The sequence below is a fragment of the Emys orbicularis genome, chromosome 2 (assembly GCF_028017835.1).
Source record: "Emys orbicularis isolate rEmyOrb1 chromosome 2, rEmyOrb1.hap1, whole genome shotgun sequence".
Lineage (NCBI taxonomy): Eukaryota > Metazoa > Chordata > Testudines > Emydidae > Emys > Emys orbicularis.
This window is the reverse complement of record NC_088684.1, coordinates 157,374,729-157,388,435: the sequence shown is the minus strand read 5'-3', so window position 1 is coordinate 157,388,435 and position 13,707 is coordinate 157,374,729. Positions and strand designations below refer to the sequence as shown.

General features: G+C 42.4%; 1 protein-coding gene across 1 annotated transcript in view; it reads left to right on the top strand.

Annotated features, from left to right (window-relative positions):
- The window catches only part of TRIO (trio Rho guanine nucleotide exchange factor), a 433,907-nt gene that overhangs the window by 152,048 nt on the left and 268,152 nt on the right, over positions 1-13,707 (top strand). Inside the window, exons 4-6 of the mRNA XM_065399163.1 lie at positions 2,420-2,612; positions 3,406-3,918; positions 10,164-10,286. Coding sequence (XP_065255235.1) covers positions 2,420-2,612; positions 3,406-3,918; positions 10,164-10,286 — 829 coding nt within the window. The remainder of the gene's footprint in view (positions 1-2,419; positions 2,613-3,405; positions 3,919-10,163; positions 10,287-13,707) is intronic.

Below are 13,707 nucleotides of genomic sequence, written 5' to 3'. Positions count from 1 at the left end.
AGTAGAAGGACCGTTAAGGTGCGAAACAGAAGATTTTGTTGGAGAGGAAGGTCAGTTTTAGAGCCTTGGATCCATTGTCAGTTAATGGCAGGGGCGCTCCCCTAGCCCTTGTAGCTGGGAGCAATGCCTTTCCTATTCAGGGTGGAGGAGAAAGAGGAACAAGTGCAAAATAGAGAAGCAGTGACCTCCCCTGTTCCCTCTGTGTACTTACAGCAGCAAGTGAAAGGGCACTGTGCTAGGATATATCTATTAAAATGGGTAACAATAGCAGTGCTTCAGGTATAAGCAGATCTCTCGCTAAGCCTGGGCGGTATTGTCTTCTCTTAGCTATCACCCCAGTTAAAGTCCAACTGCAGCATGGTTTTATCTTTTTCTGAGTAGACCACTGCCAGGGAACAACTACTGGGTTAAGGCTTAGTTTTCAAAAATGAATCAGGAGCACAAGTTCCGTTGAAAGACATTGGGACTTGTACTCTCAATTAACTAGATGCTTTTGAAAATCTTGTCATAAATTCACTCTTTGAGAGTTACACTACAGCAATTTTTATGTTGCTTTTGTTCAGGGCTAATAAATATGGATACATTTGTGTCTAATTTTTTTTCTCTGAGCAGATTGGTTTCACACCAGCATTCAGTTTGACTGTTCTTTAGAAAACTTAAATTGAGAGAAAATATGATGTGAAATTAATAAACCTAAAGGTGATCTGAGCCGTAGCCTTATTTTAATGCTTTTACATTTTAAAAATGTAAAAGGTAAGGATTAAATCAAGCTGCTGCTTTGCTGCACGAAAATTGATGAGCAAATTCTCTAGAATGTAGTTAGTTGAGTCACAAACAAACATATTTTAAAATACTTGACCTTTTTTGACCCAACTCTGAATAAATTATTTTTTAGTGCTCGATGTTTCAAATCTTGCTCATTCAAGTGGTCCAAATTCACTCACGTAGTCTCATTGATTTGGTGATGTGCTTTCAAAGATTGCTGCAGTTTCTTTCCAGACTAAAAATAAGAGCACATAACTATTGTACATAGAGCTAGGTGAATAATGGATTTTCCTGGTTTGCTGCCAGTTCTAAAACAATAACAATAATAATAATAATAACAATAATAATAATAAATAATAAAAAGTTTGACCCAAACTGAATCCAAAAATTGCAGAAAATGTCAGTGAATCAAAACATTAGAGTACGGGGAAGCATTTAAATGAAAATGTTTGTTTGGCCTGAAATGGATTTTTATTCTGACATCTGTAAAGGGCTAGAGTCACAAATAGGCATTTGGGGGTGGAGGTCGTAGCACCCTCCTTACAACTTTTAGACCACTGGCTTTGGGAGACCCAGCTTACCAGCCTATAGAGGCTCTCTGGCCAAAAGACTATGGTCATTATGACAATGAGTTTGTCATTTGGCCATTGGGTCACTCCGTATACGGGGAGGAATGAGGTGCCTGGCCAGAGTGGGATAGCCCAGATGGGTTGGGGGAGGGATGGGGCATGGGCTTCCAGTACCCTGATTTCCACTAAAATAGTCCCATAGAGTGCCCATTTGATGCTGCTGGCGGAAGAAACTCTGTAGTGCCATAACCCCTCACCCCAAGATCGTCATTAATGACAACACGGTGATTGTCGTGGAAATCAGGACTTTCCAGTGCCATAGAGTGTAGGGCTGCTTTCTGCTCAGCCACTAAAACTGAGCTCACGTTTTACCAATGGGTAGACTTCACTTTTTTCCTCAGCAGCCTGGAAAACTTTTTCATCAGCTATTTTTAGATTATACTTAACTTTTAGGTTGGTCAGTCTGGATTATTTGACCTTGGGACCACAGCACTGCTAATGTTTAACACTGGACACATCTTTCATAGATACCTATTTAACTGTCTTCATGCATTTTTGTTTGAGACTCATCCAGTTAATTTGCATAGCAAAGTTGGGTACTAGAGTACCCCCACTCTCCAGACACGAAGAGGTATGTCATTGATGTGCAGAAGGGATAAAAATCAGGTATTAATTAATGCATTTTGCTGCTAAAATGGACTGTGTATCCTTCCATGGGGTACAGCGTGAGAGAATAAAATATAGGTATACAAAATGAATGATACTAGTACAGCATTGAAAAACAGCTTGTGAATATGGTTGCTGCTCTGCTGATTCACAACAAGGCTGAAAAATGATAACTACATCGAGAGCTTGGAAATGAAATACTAATCTTGACTAAGAGCAAGTTTTGTGCTTCCTTTACCAGGGTGTAGTTCTAGACCTGGTTAGTACGTCTGATTGTAAGCATTTAGGCCAAATCCTGCTCCTGTTACACAGGTAACTGAATTACCAAGAATTGTGATGGAACAAGAGACGCCTAATTTGGCCTTTAACTTGTAATAGTGCATATTAACATTTTCTTTTCTTTTCTTTCTCCCCCCCAGTGAAGAAGTTTGTAAACGAGGATTCACAGTGATTGTAGACATGCGTGGATCTAAATGGGACTCTATTAAGCCTCTGCTGAAGATTTTACAGGAATCCTTTCCCTGTTGTATTCATGTTGCACTGATAATCAAGCCGGACAACTTCTGGCAAAAACAGAGGACTAACTTCGGCAGTTCTAAGTTTGAATTTGAGGTAATAGCAAGATAGAAAAATGTAGGCTTACTGCTTAGTTCATGGGGAGTTTTGGTCCAACTAGCTCTGGTTTTTATTAAAAATAGTTGAGCTGAACCTTAGAGTTTGGATGGGTGGAGAGCTAAATCAAGCTGCAGGACTGCAAAAAGTGTGGGTCTGTTTTTAGTCTCATGTTAAAGGAATCTCTGTTAAATTCATGAAAAAGATCTTGGCCTCTTCCTATGAAGGGAAGAGATTTTTCCACTTAGCCAAGGTAGTGGTAACTGTTAATACCAGTATGACATGCAAAGGAAAGCCGCCACCCAGCCTGTGGTCTTGTCCTCCCACTCTGCAATGGGTACTTCAAAACTTTAACCAAAACAGTCGCCAAAAGGAGTGTAGCTGTTTCTCACAAAGCATGATGAGATGATAAATGTAAACATGAGACATTTTTAAATCGTACTACTTAAAAACAAAAGTTAGCTATAAAAACCCATTGTGAACAAGAGACTGGGTTCCTGCAGGATTTAGTATCTTGCCTCCCAGGGGGTAGAATTTCCTAAGCTGACCTAAGTGCTCCCCTTGAAATGGAAATATATGGAAAGCAAGAGGCTCCACTGCCTAGATTTGTGGTTTCTAAGGCCACATATGCTTTGTAAATAAAGCAGTGTGTGTTGCCTTGGTTGTTTTTAATGTTATATATTGTTCAAAATACAAGCACAGAAAATATTAACTAGATGCTTTGAACTGTATTTTCACTGTATTTTCCAAATGCATCAGATTTGTGATTGCAATATTCTTCATTGTGTTTTAGACTAACATGGTATCTCTGGAAGGCCTTACCAAAGTAGTTGACCCCTCTCAACTAACTCCAGAATTTGATGGCTGTTTGGAGTATAACCATGAGGAATGGATTGAAATCAGAGTTGCCTTTGAGGACTACATAAGCAGTGCAACCCACATGCTGTCCAGACTGGAGGAACTGCAAGATATATTGGCTAAAAAGGAATTGCCTCAGGACTTGGAGGGTGCTCGAAATATGATTGAGGAGCATTCACAATTGAAGAAGAAAGTCATTAAGGCCCCTATTGAGGACCTTGACTTGGAAGGACAAAAGCTGCTCCAGCGGATACAGAGCAGTGAAAGTTTCCCCAAAAAGAACTCTGGGTCAGGGAATGCAGACTTGCAGAACCTTTTACCCAAAGTATCCACCATGTTGGACCGGCTGCACTCAACTCGGCAGCATCTGCATCAGATGTGGCATGTGCGGAAGTTGAAACTGGACCAATGTTTTCAGCTCAGGCTGTTTGAGCAAGATGCTGAAAAGGTAAAAGGGCTGTGGGATGGAGGGGAAACAAACATGCACCATCACCTCCAAGGTACTAAGGCTGGTCTTGTCTGATTTAAAAAAAAAAAAAAAAAATGACAGTGAAAGCTGCAAAACATTCTCTAAGAACTACTGAGTACAACTTTCCATTGAGGTAGCGGGGACTGTTTTATTCAAAGCGGCTTTTAGTATTTTCTGAACTCGGTTTCTAATATGGATAATTGGTGTTTCAGTGAACTTGATTAACTGACAGGGATTTGGGTTTTGAGTGGCACACAGACACTTCAGTTGCAGTAAGTTTATTTTAGAATGGTATTTTGGCTGACACAAAATACTGTTAAAGAGCAATGTCCCTCTGCTGCAGCAGGGTGAATGCAGTGATGCATCATCTCAGTCTCTAGTTGAGTGACACTTGCTCAGTCTGTAAGTGGTCAGAATGAGTTAAACTCTCATGAACTACAGGAGGGGGGAAAAGATGCCTACATTGACATGTTTAAGAGTCCTGTGTTAATTACTGGGCAAGACGGATGTGCTGTCCAATTTCCTGAGATTCATTTTTAGTGGTTGATAATATCTCTTTTGAAAAGAGTGCACACCCTCGTTGTGGGGAAGCCTAATGAAGGGCCATAGATAGAACAGTCACTTCACATTTGTGTTCAGAGTATTACCAGGGTTTGTTTGGTAAAGAGTTACACATGCATTAGAGTAAAAGCAGTTCTGCATCAGAAGATGTGACATAGCTAGACATTGATGACAACTGTATATTTGATCACGAAGCTTTCTAGAAAGATGGTAGCTTCTTCCTAAGAGAGGCTGAAATTAGACTGCCAAAACACTTGAAGAGTGGGTTTTGGCCCATTTTCTAAAATGCTCAGATTATAATTTCGCCTGGAGATGCTGCTACTTACGATCTGTGACCAAAGGAAAATTATCAAAAAAGTAAATAGAAGCTGTTTCTGCCATGCAGGAATTGAAAAAAAATAAATGGTGCACATAGTGGTTGGAAAACTCTTAACTTCGGTTACATTAGCTCAAAAACACACGCACAGAAAAAATCTGACCAAGTTTTAATGCTCTCTGTCATCCAGCATTCATGATGCCCCATATCTCCTCAGAAATGTGTTAATTCAGTTACTGTGGCAGGGATTGAAAGCCTACAAAGCTGCAAATTTCTTGCTATGATAATTTTGTACAGAAAGCATATGAAGGAAGAGTTAATGTTTAAGGCACCTAAATATGGCACTTGACAACTATTTTCCTTATTGTCTTACCTGAAAAACTCCTGATTCATATTGTTACTCCTGCTTAAAAGTTTTGGTTGTAGGGTTTATGCCAATCACTCAGAGTTTTGTCTTTTCAGTCTCTCAGAAAAAAAATCTCTTCCCTTTTTTCTATCTCCCAATGACTGGAATAGGTGGGTTATGAGTTGATAAAGCTGAGATTGTTCACCTCTGGGATTTGCTTATATGGGTAGCCGTGCTCTGTGATGGTTAATGTTTCTTTGTTCTTGTCTAAACTAGGAAAAAAGGTGTGGGTATTAATTAGCTAACACGTGCTAAGCAGCTCAGCAAGTTTTAAAGGCATGTGCTAAACTTAAAAAACTTGTCTGTGCTAGCTAGTATGTTCTAATACACACACCTTTTTATTCTAGTCTAGATAAGACCTTAAGACAGTGGTTCTCAACCTATTTACCATTGTGGGCCACATATGCAGCTCTCTGTGTTATGTGGGCCTCATCCACACAATATATATACTACTTGTATGACCCTGAGCATGTCACATGGGCCGCAGCTGTGTGCTGATTGGGCCGTGCGTTGAGAACTACTGCCTTAAGAGTATGTATTCACAGCACATGAAGCTTAGACTCTGAATCAGGTTTAAGCCCAAACCCCTTTCAGTCCACACAGAAATTAGTCTGACTAGGCCAGGAACCCTTCTGGACTTGGGCCAGTGTCTGAAGACCAAGTACTGCAGATTCAAGGATGTAAACGGAACCTTTTGGGAACTCCCTGTCTTCCTGCCTCTTTTATGAGAAATTCATCCGGGTACTGGGAACTGTAGTGTGCACTGAGCACACAATGGTGCATGACTGTGCTGAGTGGGGATGGTGCCCCTATAACCCCCCCAATCAGAGGCACCGCTGGACGAGAGCTGGATGAATGGCAAGAAGTGACCCTGGTGCTGAGGCCGGTAACTGAAGAGGCTATGCCACTGGAATAGATACAGCATATCCTGGGTCCTTACTCAGAGGAGCTGTTTGGGGACAGCCCTTGGGAGCAGCGTGCTCTAGAATTGGCATCAGAGCAAACGCCGAAGCCGGACCCTGGTAAGTTTCTGCCGCCATGTCCATTAACATACGGAAGGGAGGAATGTCTATTACGTTATGAATACCAGCCAGGGTTTGGACATGCTTCTGTTCATGGCAGAGCCCACGCCATTCCCTTAGCACCCCCCGCTTTCCTCCCACCACCACTTGGGATTCAAAATGGATACCGTAAAATGAGGAAGAAAGTTAAGCGGTTATCATAAAATTCTTACTAGTTAATGGCTGTTATAAGGATGGATTGGGGCCCCAAAATTAACCTTACATACTCTTCCCCTCTAATACAGTGCACCTTATAAGTTAGCCATGCCCATACTGTTCTGTAAACTGAGTCCCCCAAAAAGCTGGCTATTATGAGTCCAAACAAAACGACAATGTGTAATTTGGTCCATGGCTTTCAGTGCTGCTCTGGAGGAGATTTTCAATGGCCAATGTTTTTTGTGTGAATAAAATACAGTCCATTGCTGAAAAGTAACATCTTTTGACCTTGAATTAAAGTAGCCCCTTTGATAAAGTGGAAAATATAATTTTTAATGACTGGACAATAATGTGCTCTCCCACCCCCCTTTGAGACTCTTTCACCTCTGCAGGGCAAATACACGGCACTAGGAGCCTGGGGGAGTGGGCGGGCAAGCAGAAAATCTGAGATGAGCTGGTGGGAGAGATTCTAGATAGAGTTCCAGAAGTGCCCAATGAAATATCAGAAGGATAAGGATGAGAGAAGAGTGGAAAGAGAGAGACGCTGCACAGCGTGAGCAGGGATTGGCAGAGAGATTCATGGAGCATGCCTGCAGGTTGAAGGAGGAAGACAGAGTGCAGCAGAAGGAGCAGTTCGAGCTATTACTTTTACTTATGGCTACGACACTGCAGGTTCTACTGCCACTGCCAGCTTTAGCCCCATGCCCTGCATTCCCTCCACACTATTGTGTCCTGCAGACTGTGTAGCAGTTCAGCAGTTGGCTGGATCATGTCACAGGCAATGAACAGTAGCGCATGGAATGGGCAGATGTACCCTCTGGATTCATCCATTCAAGTCCAGTTGCAGCCCACAGGTATAAAATGCACCAGAAAGTCAAGCAGGGGACACCCAGGAATAGTTGGCCATGTCATTTGGTAACATGGACCTTTCACTGTTCTGGCACAGAACTTGGTTATTGTGTTGTATGTTTTCAGGGCAGCTGGTCTGCTTTTCTGGTTCTTATATTGGTATTTTAATACATGTATTAAATAAAGTCTTGCTACTGTAGCCTTGTGTGGAATTCAAGTTTTATTATATGTAATCTTAAGTGGCAAACGTTAATAAAGGTCATCACATGCCCATTCTCAGTAAATTTCATAAAATTTACAAACTTCAGAGTAATCCATAAATTGAACTGAAGTACCTGGCCAATATTCATAAAATGTATAACATCTCCATACATTTCATGAAAGTGTTTCCAGAATTCATATTACCAACACACTTAAAAAAGAAAAAGAAAAAGAAAAAATCCCACAGCTGCCTTTCACCCATACAGAGCATGACTTAAAATAACACTTCATTCCCCCTTATGCATGGCATCATGCAAACCTGGTATGTGGGCACACAAAGCATCCCTAATTTCTGTGGGACATCTGGATTCAGCACCAGTTATGACAGATACACTGTCTGGCTGTGTATGCCAGTTCAGAAATCTAGGAGTGTCCTGAGTCTACTAGAAGAGGTTTCCCCTTGTCCTCCCAGACATTGTGCAGTAACCTACCACCTTTCCGAACTTCACAGTCCTGATCATCTCTCAAACCTCTGCCACAACAACTCGCACAGTGATTTGCCAACTCTAAACTGGTTAGCCATAGACCTGTAGCAGGCTGGGGTACTAGCTTCCAGATGGCTATGGTGACCTGCTTCTGGACTGGCCTGGCTGCCCTCATGTGGGTGTACTGGCACTGGAGGATGGGGCAAGCTGATTGAATATCTCCAGGAACATCTGTTTCTTCATGTGAAAGGACTGCGCTTTACTAGTCACCCCAAGTCTGTATGACGATGTGATCCCACCAATCTGTGCTGTGGCCCTGCTCCAGAAGTGCTGGTCAACATAGAGGGAATCTGTGGCTAAGGTAACAGACATGAGCAGCATCAGCTGGGTCGTGGCTGGCACGTCAGTACCCCCTTCTGAAAGGTGCCTTTGGCAGCTCAGAAACTGCCGCTGAAGTGTCCACCAGCATCTTGCAGATGCTCTGCCTGATTCGTGAACTAGGACTGGCAGCATGAGATGGAAAAGTTTTCCCGCCAATTCGGAATCCATGTTGATGGCTCTGACTGCTGGGAGCATGTGGACTCAATATGGCTTGGCTGGATGTGTTGGTGGGCTAAAACCATGCAAAATATTTCCTGTCAACTTCCACAGACAGGTTCTCCCATAACCAAGCACAGAGCAGCTTCAGCTAGCTAGAGAGCTAGGAACTCTGGGATATGATACTAAACACCCAGAGAAGCTGAAGTTCTGACTTGGGTCTGCGTAAAGCAGTTTGGATGTGCCAGCATGGTTGTAAGGTCTGGGTTTCCAATGCAGTGTGGATGCCCAAGCGCAGGCTTAGAAACACCAAGTCTGCAGGCGTGGGTCACGCAGACCTGAGATTTTCTTCTAAACTTTCAACCTCTTTGCTCAGGTATGTCTGGACTGCCCTCACATTGAAGCTGTCACACTCTTGGCTTTTCCTGCTCCTAGCTCCTGACATTCAGCCCGGCCACTTATAATATATTCTGTGTTCCCAGCTCATGGAGGACTGGAGAACTGAAGTTACTAGTATTGCTTTGGTAACCTACGTATATTAAGGCTGATATTTTGAACTTGGCAGCACTTTTGGTTCCTCGCTGTGTTCTTTCATCAAGGAATCCTTTTCACCCAGCTCAGAGAGCAGGTGGTCTCTTCAGTTTAGAATTATGGAGGAGTTGATGATCACAGCAGGGAATCAAGCTCTGCATCTGTTTTGCCGTGCTGCTTGTTCTCTGTAGGGCTTCACCTTCCACCGGCAAAAAACTGAACGGCTCCCTAGCATCAAATATATAATACATTGCATGCAAAAAATCTAGGTGAATGTTAATTCTGTTTAATCCACACACACAGAAAACGGGCAATTAAAAAGTGAAGGAAATACAACATTAACTCATCTACATGTTGAATGCTGTATTTGAAGTCACGCTTAATAATGTAGCCAATAATTCAAGGTACATCAGTTGCGCCGAGTTCTCACTTAGATGGTGGTTGGGAGTATAACTTGCATTTCCTGCTTTATGTTGAATTTAAAAACCTTGGCATTGTCATAATGTAGGATTTTGTGACTATTGTATTTAAGACAAAAATGGAGGAAGTTGTGATAGTGTACTTGAACATATATATTTTGTATAATTGCATAGGCTTTAAGCTGCACTGCTGTAATTAAAATAAAACGTGGATAGGAATTCAGGCAATTACATAACTAAAATTATATTTTTGAGCAGTTATACAATTAGGCTTTTAATAGCTTGTCTTAATTTTTTTTTTAATTTAGCAAGCCAGCATTGAGAAGATTAGCAACATGAAAATGTAGATGCTTTATAATGCTGTCTTTATTTGTGCATTACCTGTGCAATACCTTCACACTTCAAGTAAAGATTTTTTTCTCTGGCCCTAATTTAATGGAGCAGATTTTGCTGCAACTAGAGTATGGGGTGAAGACAATCTTTGGGCTGAGATCTAGCACAGTGCTTTCAGCCCAAAAAGAACGTTTGAGAAAACTGTGAGATGGTTAACACTGAAATTAACAAAGTAGCAAAAATGAACTGCAACTTCAGTCTTCATTATTGTAGTGTCTGTGTCTCTCTCTCAAAATGCGAAATCACATGTTCCTTGTTTATAGCTTGTCATTGCATTGTAAATGAGTGATCTCGTTATTTTTCTTGTAGATGTTTGACTGGATCACACACAACAAAGGTCTGTTTCTGAATAGTTACACAGAGATTGGAACCAGTCACCCCCACGCTATGGAGCTGCAGACGCAGCACAATCACTTTGCCATGAACTGTATGGTAAGAAACGTTACTTGCAAAAACAGTTTATTTTGCACAGCTGTTGGATTTTATGGAAACGTTTACAGTCTCTGACCAAAATCAGGACCATGTTTCTGTGCAAATGCATAGTGAGAGACAGTCTGTGCTCCAAAGAGTTTAGAATCTGAAGAAAGGTTGAGAGGGGAAATAGCGTAGAGGCGATGTGACTTTACCAGACCTATGGTAGAATCCAGGTCTCCTGGCTCCAAGTCTCCCAGTATCCTGTCCATTAGACCACATGTCAATATTGGTGAAAGTACAGCATACAGATAATGAATAGTTCTTTGGCAACTACTAGCAAGCATTTCAGTAGTGGAGTCTCAAGTATTGCTTTAGAAATTGCCAGCAACTTCAGAGAAAACGCGTAGGGCTTTAAATGAAGAATGATGCTAGATGGGCGCACAATGTGGGCAGAATTAGTTATATGAATCCAACTTATGCTTGAATACTTATAAGAAATTTCACTGTTTGATGAAAGAGCCTGTCAGCTCAGTAATCGCAATCTTCAATTTTTAAAAGGGATCATTTGTCATTCTGACATAACAGAATGAAGTTGAAGTAAATGTTTTCTCATGGAATGGGTACTTACTATCTTCCAGTGTGGACAAAATGGATGTTTTTTTTAAAAAAACCTACAGATTTTTTAAAGTTTAAATTAAATACAGGTTTGTTTTTAAAATAAACCTATTTAAAATTAAACTTGGAATTAACCTATGTTAAAACCTAAACTTCTTTAAATTGAATAAAAAATAATAATTAGTACATTTTTGCCTGCCAAGTTTTAAACAAAGTCAGACCACTGAACAGGTGTCCGCTACTGGCTAAGCACTTGGAACCAGAGTTTAAAGTGCTAAACCAGCTATTGACATCAGGAGCCATTTCTGCAGATACAGAGGGACTATTTTCTTGATTTCAGTTTATTCAGCTACTTTAGTTCAATCACTAATTCAAAGCTAAGAAACCACTTGGGAGTTTGAAGATGAAAACAAGCTTTCCTGGTTTTTCGTTATAGATTAAAAAGTAGGTATGAGAGGGTGAGATCTAGTAGTTTTAAAATGTAGGTAGCACATGGTGTCCAGAAACAATCCATTTGGATCACTAACTACAGATACTTGCTTTGTTTAATAGATAGTTAATTTAAATGCCAAACATGCTTAGATAAACCGCAAAACTATTTTCTTGTGTATCCAGCACTTTTAAGATAAATTAAATAAAATGCTGTTTTGGTGTATTTTAATTGAATTTGAATTTCCATCCAAATAGAGCTCAACACAAAATAATTAGTAAATAAGAAATGAATCATTCACTGTTTTCTAACATCATAAAAATGTAAACTTTGAGAATCTGCATAAATGTAAGTTGTTATATAATTGCTTAATCAAATGAATATAGATACACTATATCTTCCTTGTTAGCAAAGAAACCTCCGCCAGATTTAATGGAAAGGCTATATTTAGCTGCAGGTCAACATGTTTTAATTATTACCATTCATTGCAAATCAGTCCGTTTTATCGACTGAATGAGGCAGGGGTCCTGTGGAAAAATTAGTATTTGATCATGTAATAAAAGACTATATAAGAGGGGTGGCCAAACTTACTGATCCTCTGAGCCGCATATGGCAATCTTCAGAAGTTCCAGAGCTGGGGCACCTGCCGGGGCTCTGGGCTGAAGCCCTGAGACTCCCGTCCCCATTGGGCAGAACCAGAGGTGACGCGTGAGGGGGCACATGGAGTCACGTGCCATCCCAGATTTTTGCCAGGTTTGCTGACCCTGCTTGGTCACATGATGCCTCAGGGCACCCCTCTGCACTGCAGCTGCTGGAGCCAGCAAGCTGGGAGCTGTGGCTGTGGGGAGAGGCAGTGGCAAACAGCTGGGAGCTGCAGGTGGGGGAGGGGCGGCTGCTGCCTCTCCCCTGGGAACTAACGGCAGTGGCCTCTTCCTGCAGCTCCCGGCTGTTTGCTCTCCACCAAAGCTAACACCTGGGAGCTGCAGGGAGGGGCCTCTGATGGTAAGAGGGGGTTGTGACTCAAGCTGTTGGGGGAGGGGCAAATCTTTAAATTGTACATGCTCACCCCCCCCCTCCATCCCGCCCCGCAGGCATCAGTCCTCTCTAGCAGAAGCAACTAGCCCCACCGCCCTGCGCCAGGGCAGAAGCCCCAAGCTCCCCCTCCCCCTCTGATAGGCGGAGAATCACGGGGGAGGCTCTGCAAGCCACATTTTAACTGTAAAAGAGCCGCATGTGGCTCATGAGCCACAGTTTGGTCACCTCTGCTATATAACTCCAATTTATGCATCTGCACAAGGGGGCCAAATTAAGATTGCACAGGCAACCATAATTCTGGTATATCTGAACTTCTGAGTGTGTGACTTTGCAACCTTAATGTTCTTTCAACACAGTCATTTGTGTGTGTAATTTCCTACCTTTACAAAAAAGCAAATTCCATCATGTGAGATTATATTGACACCCATGTTATTCATCAGCAGGTTTGGAACATTTAGATCAGTGGGTCTCAGACTGTGGGTCGGGACCCCAAAGTGGGTCACAATCCTGTCTTAATGGGGTTGCCAGGACTGGTTTAGACTTGTTGGGGCCCAGGGCCAAAGCCCGAGCCCCACTGCCCGGGGCTGAAGCCAAAGCCCCAATGCTTCAGCCCGGGGCATTGGGGCTCAGGTTACAGGTCCCCTGCCTGGGGCTGAAGCCCTTGGGCTTTGGATTTGGGAGCCCCGACCCTGGGGTGGTGGGGCTCGGGCGGCTCAGGCTTGGGTCCCCCCTCCTGGGTCATGTAGTAATTTTTATTGTCAGAAGGGGGTCACGGTGCAATGAAGTTTGAGAATCCCTAATTTAGATCCACCATGCAGACCTCTTCAGCTAATGGAGTAACTTAATAGCAGCAGTAGGTTTTCCTAACAACATTAGAGAGGGACGGGATTTTTTTGCCAGTGGGTTTCAGAGAGATTTGCTGACAGCAGAGGAATGTTGGCTATTGGTTATTTTGGGTTCTATTCCAGGCTCAGTAGGCAAGTCTTCTCTAATGGTTAGCTATTTTGCCTCAGCCCAGTCCAGCCTGTCCCACTAGTGATCCCTATCCTACAGGCTCTCATCCCCTCTGAATTAGGGACAGGAGGTTTCCTCCTCCCTGTTGCTTGGGTGCCAGAGTGGTGGGGGTTGGCAGTAAGCACAGGAGAGAATCTCCCTGCTGTCAGTTCTGGTGTCACTACAGCTGGGAGCAGCAGTTGCAGGAGAAGCCCTGCCTGGCTTCCGCAGCCCTGGGCTGGAGCACATTCAGTGCAGATTAAATCATGTGTGAATTTAGCTGCCAAACTTCACAAAGCCTATACAGTGCATGTGCAAACTGTTGTTTTTCAAATCTTACAAGTGCACCAACTTTGGATGTTTTTT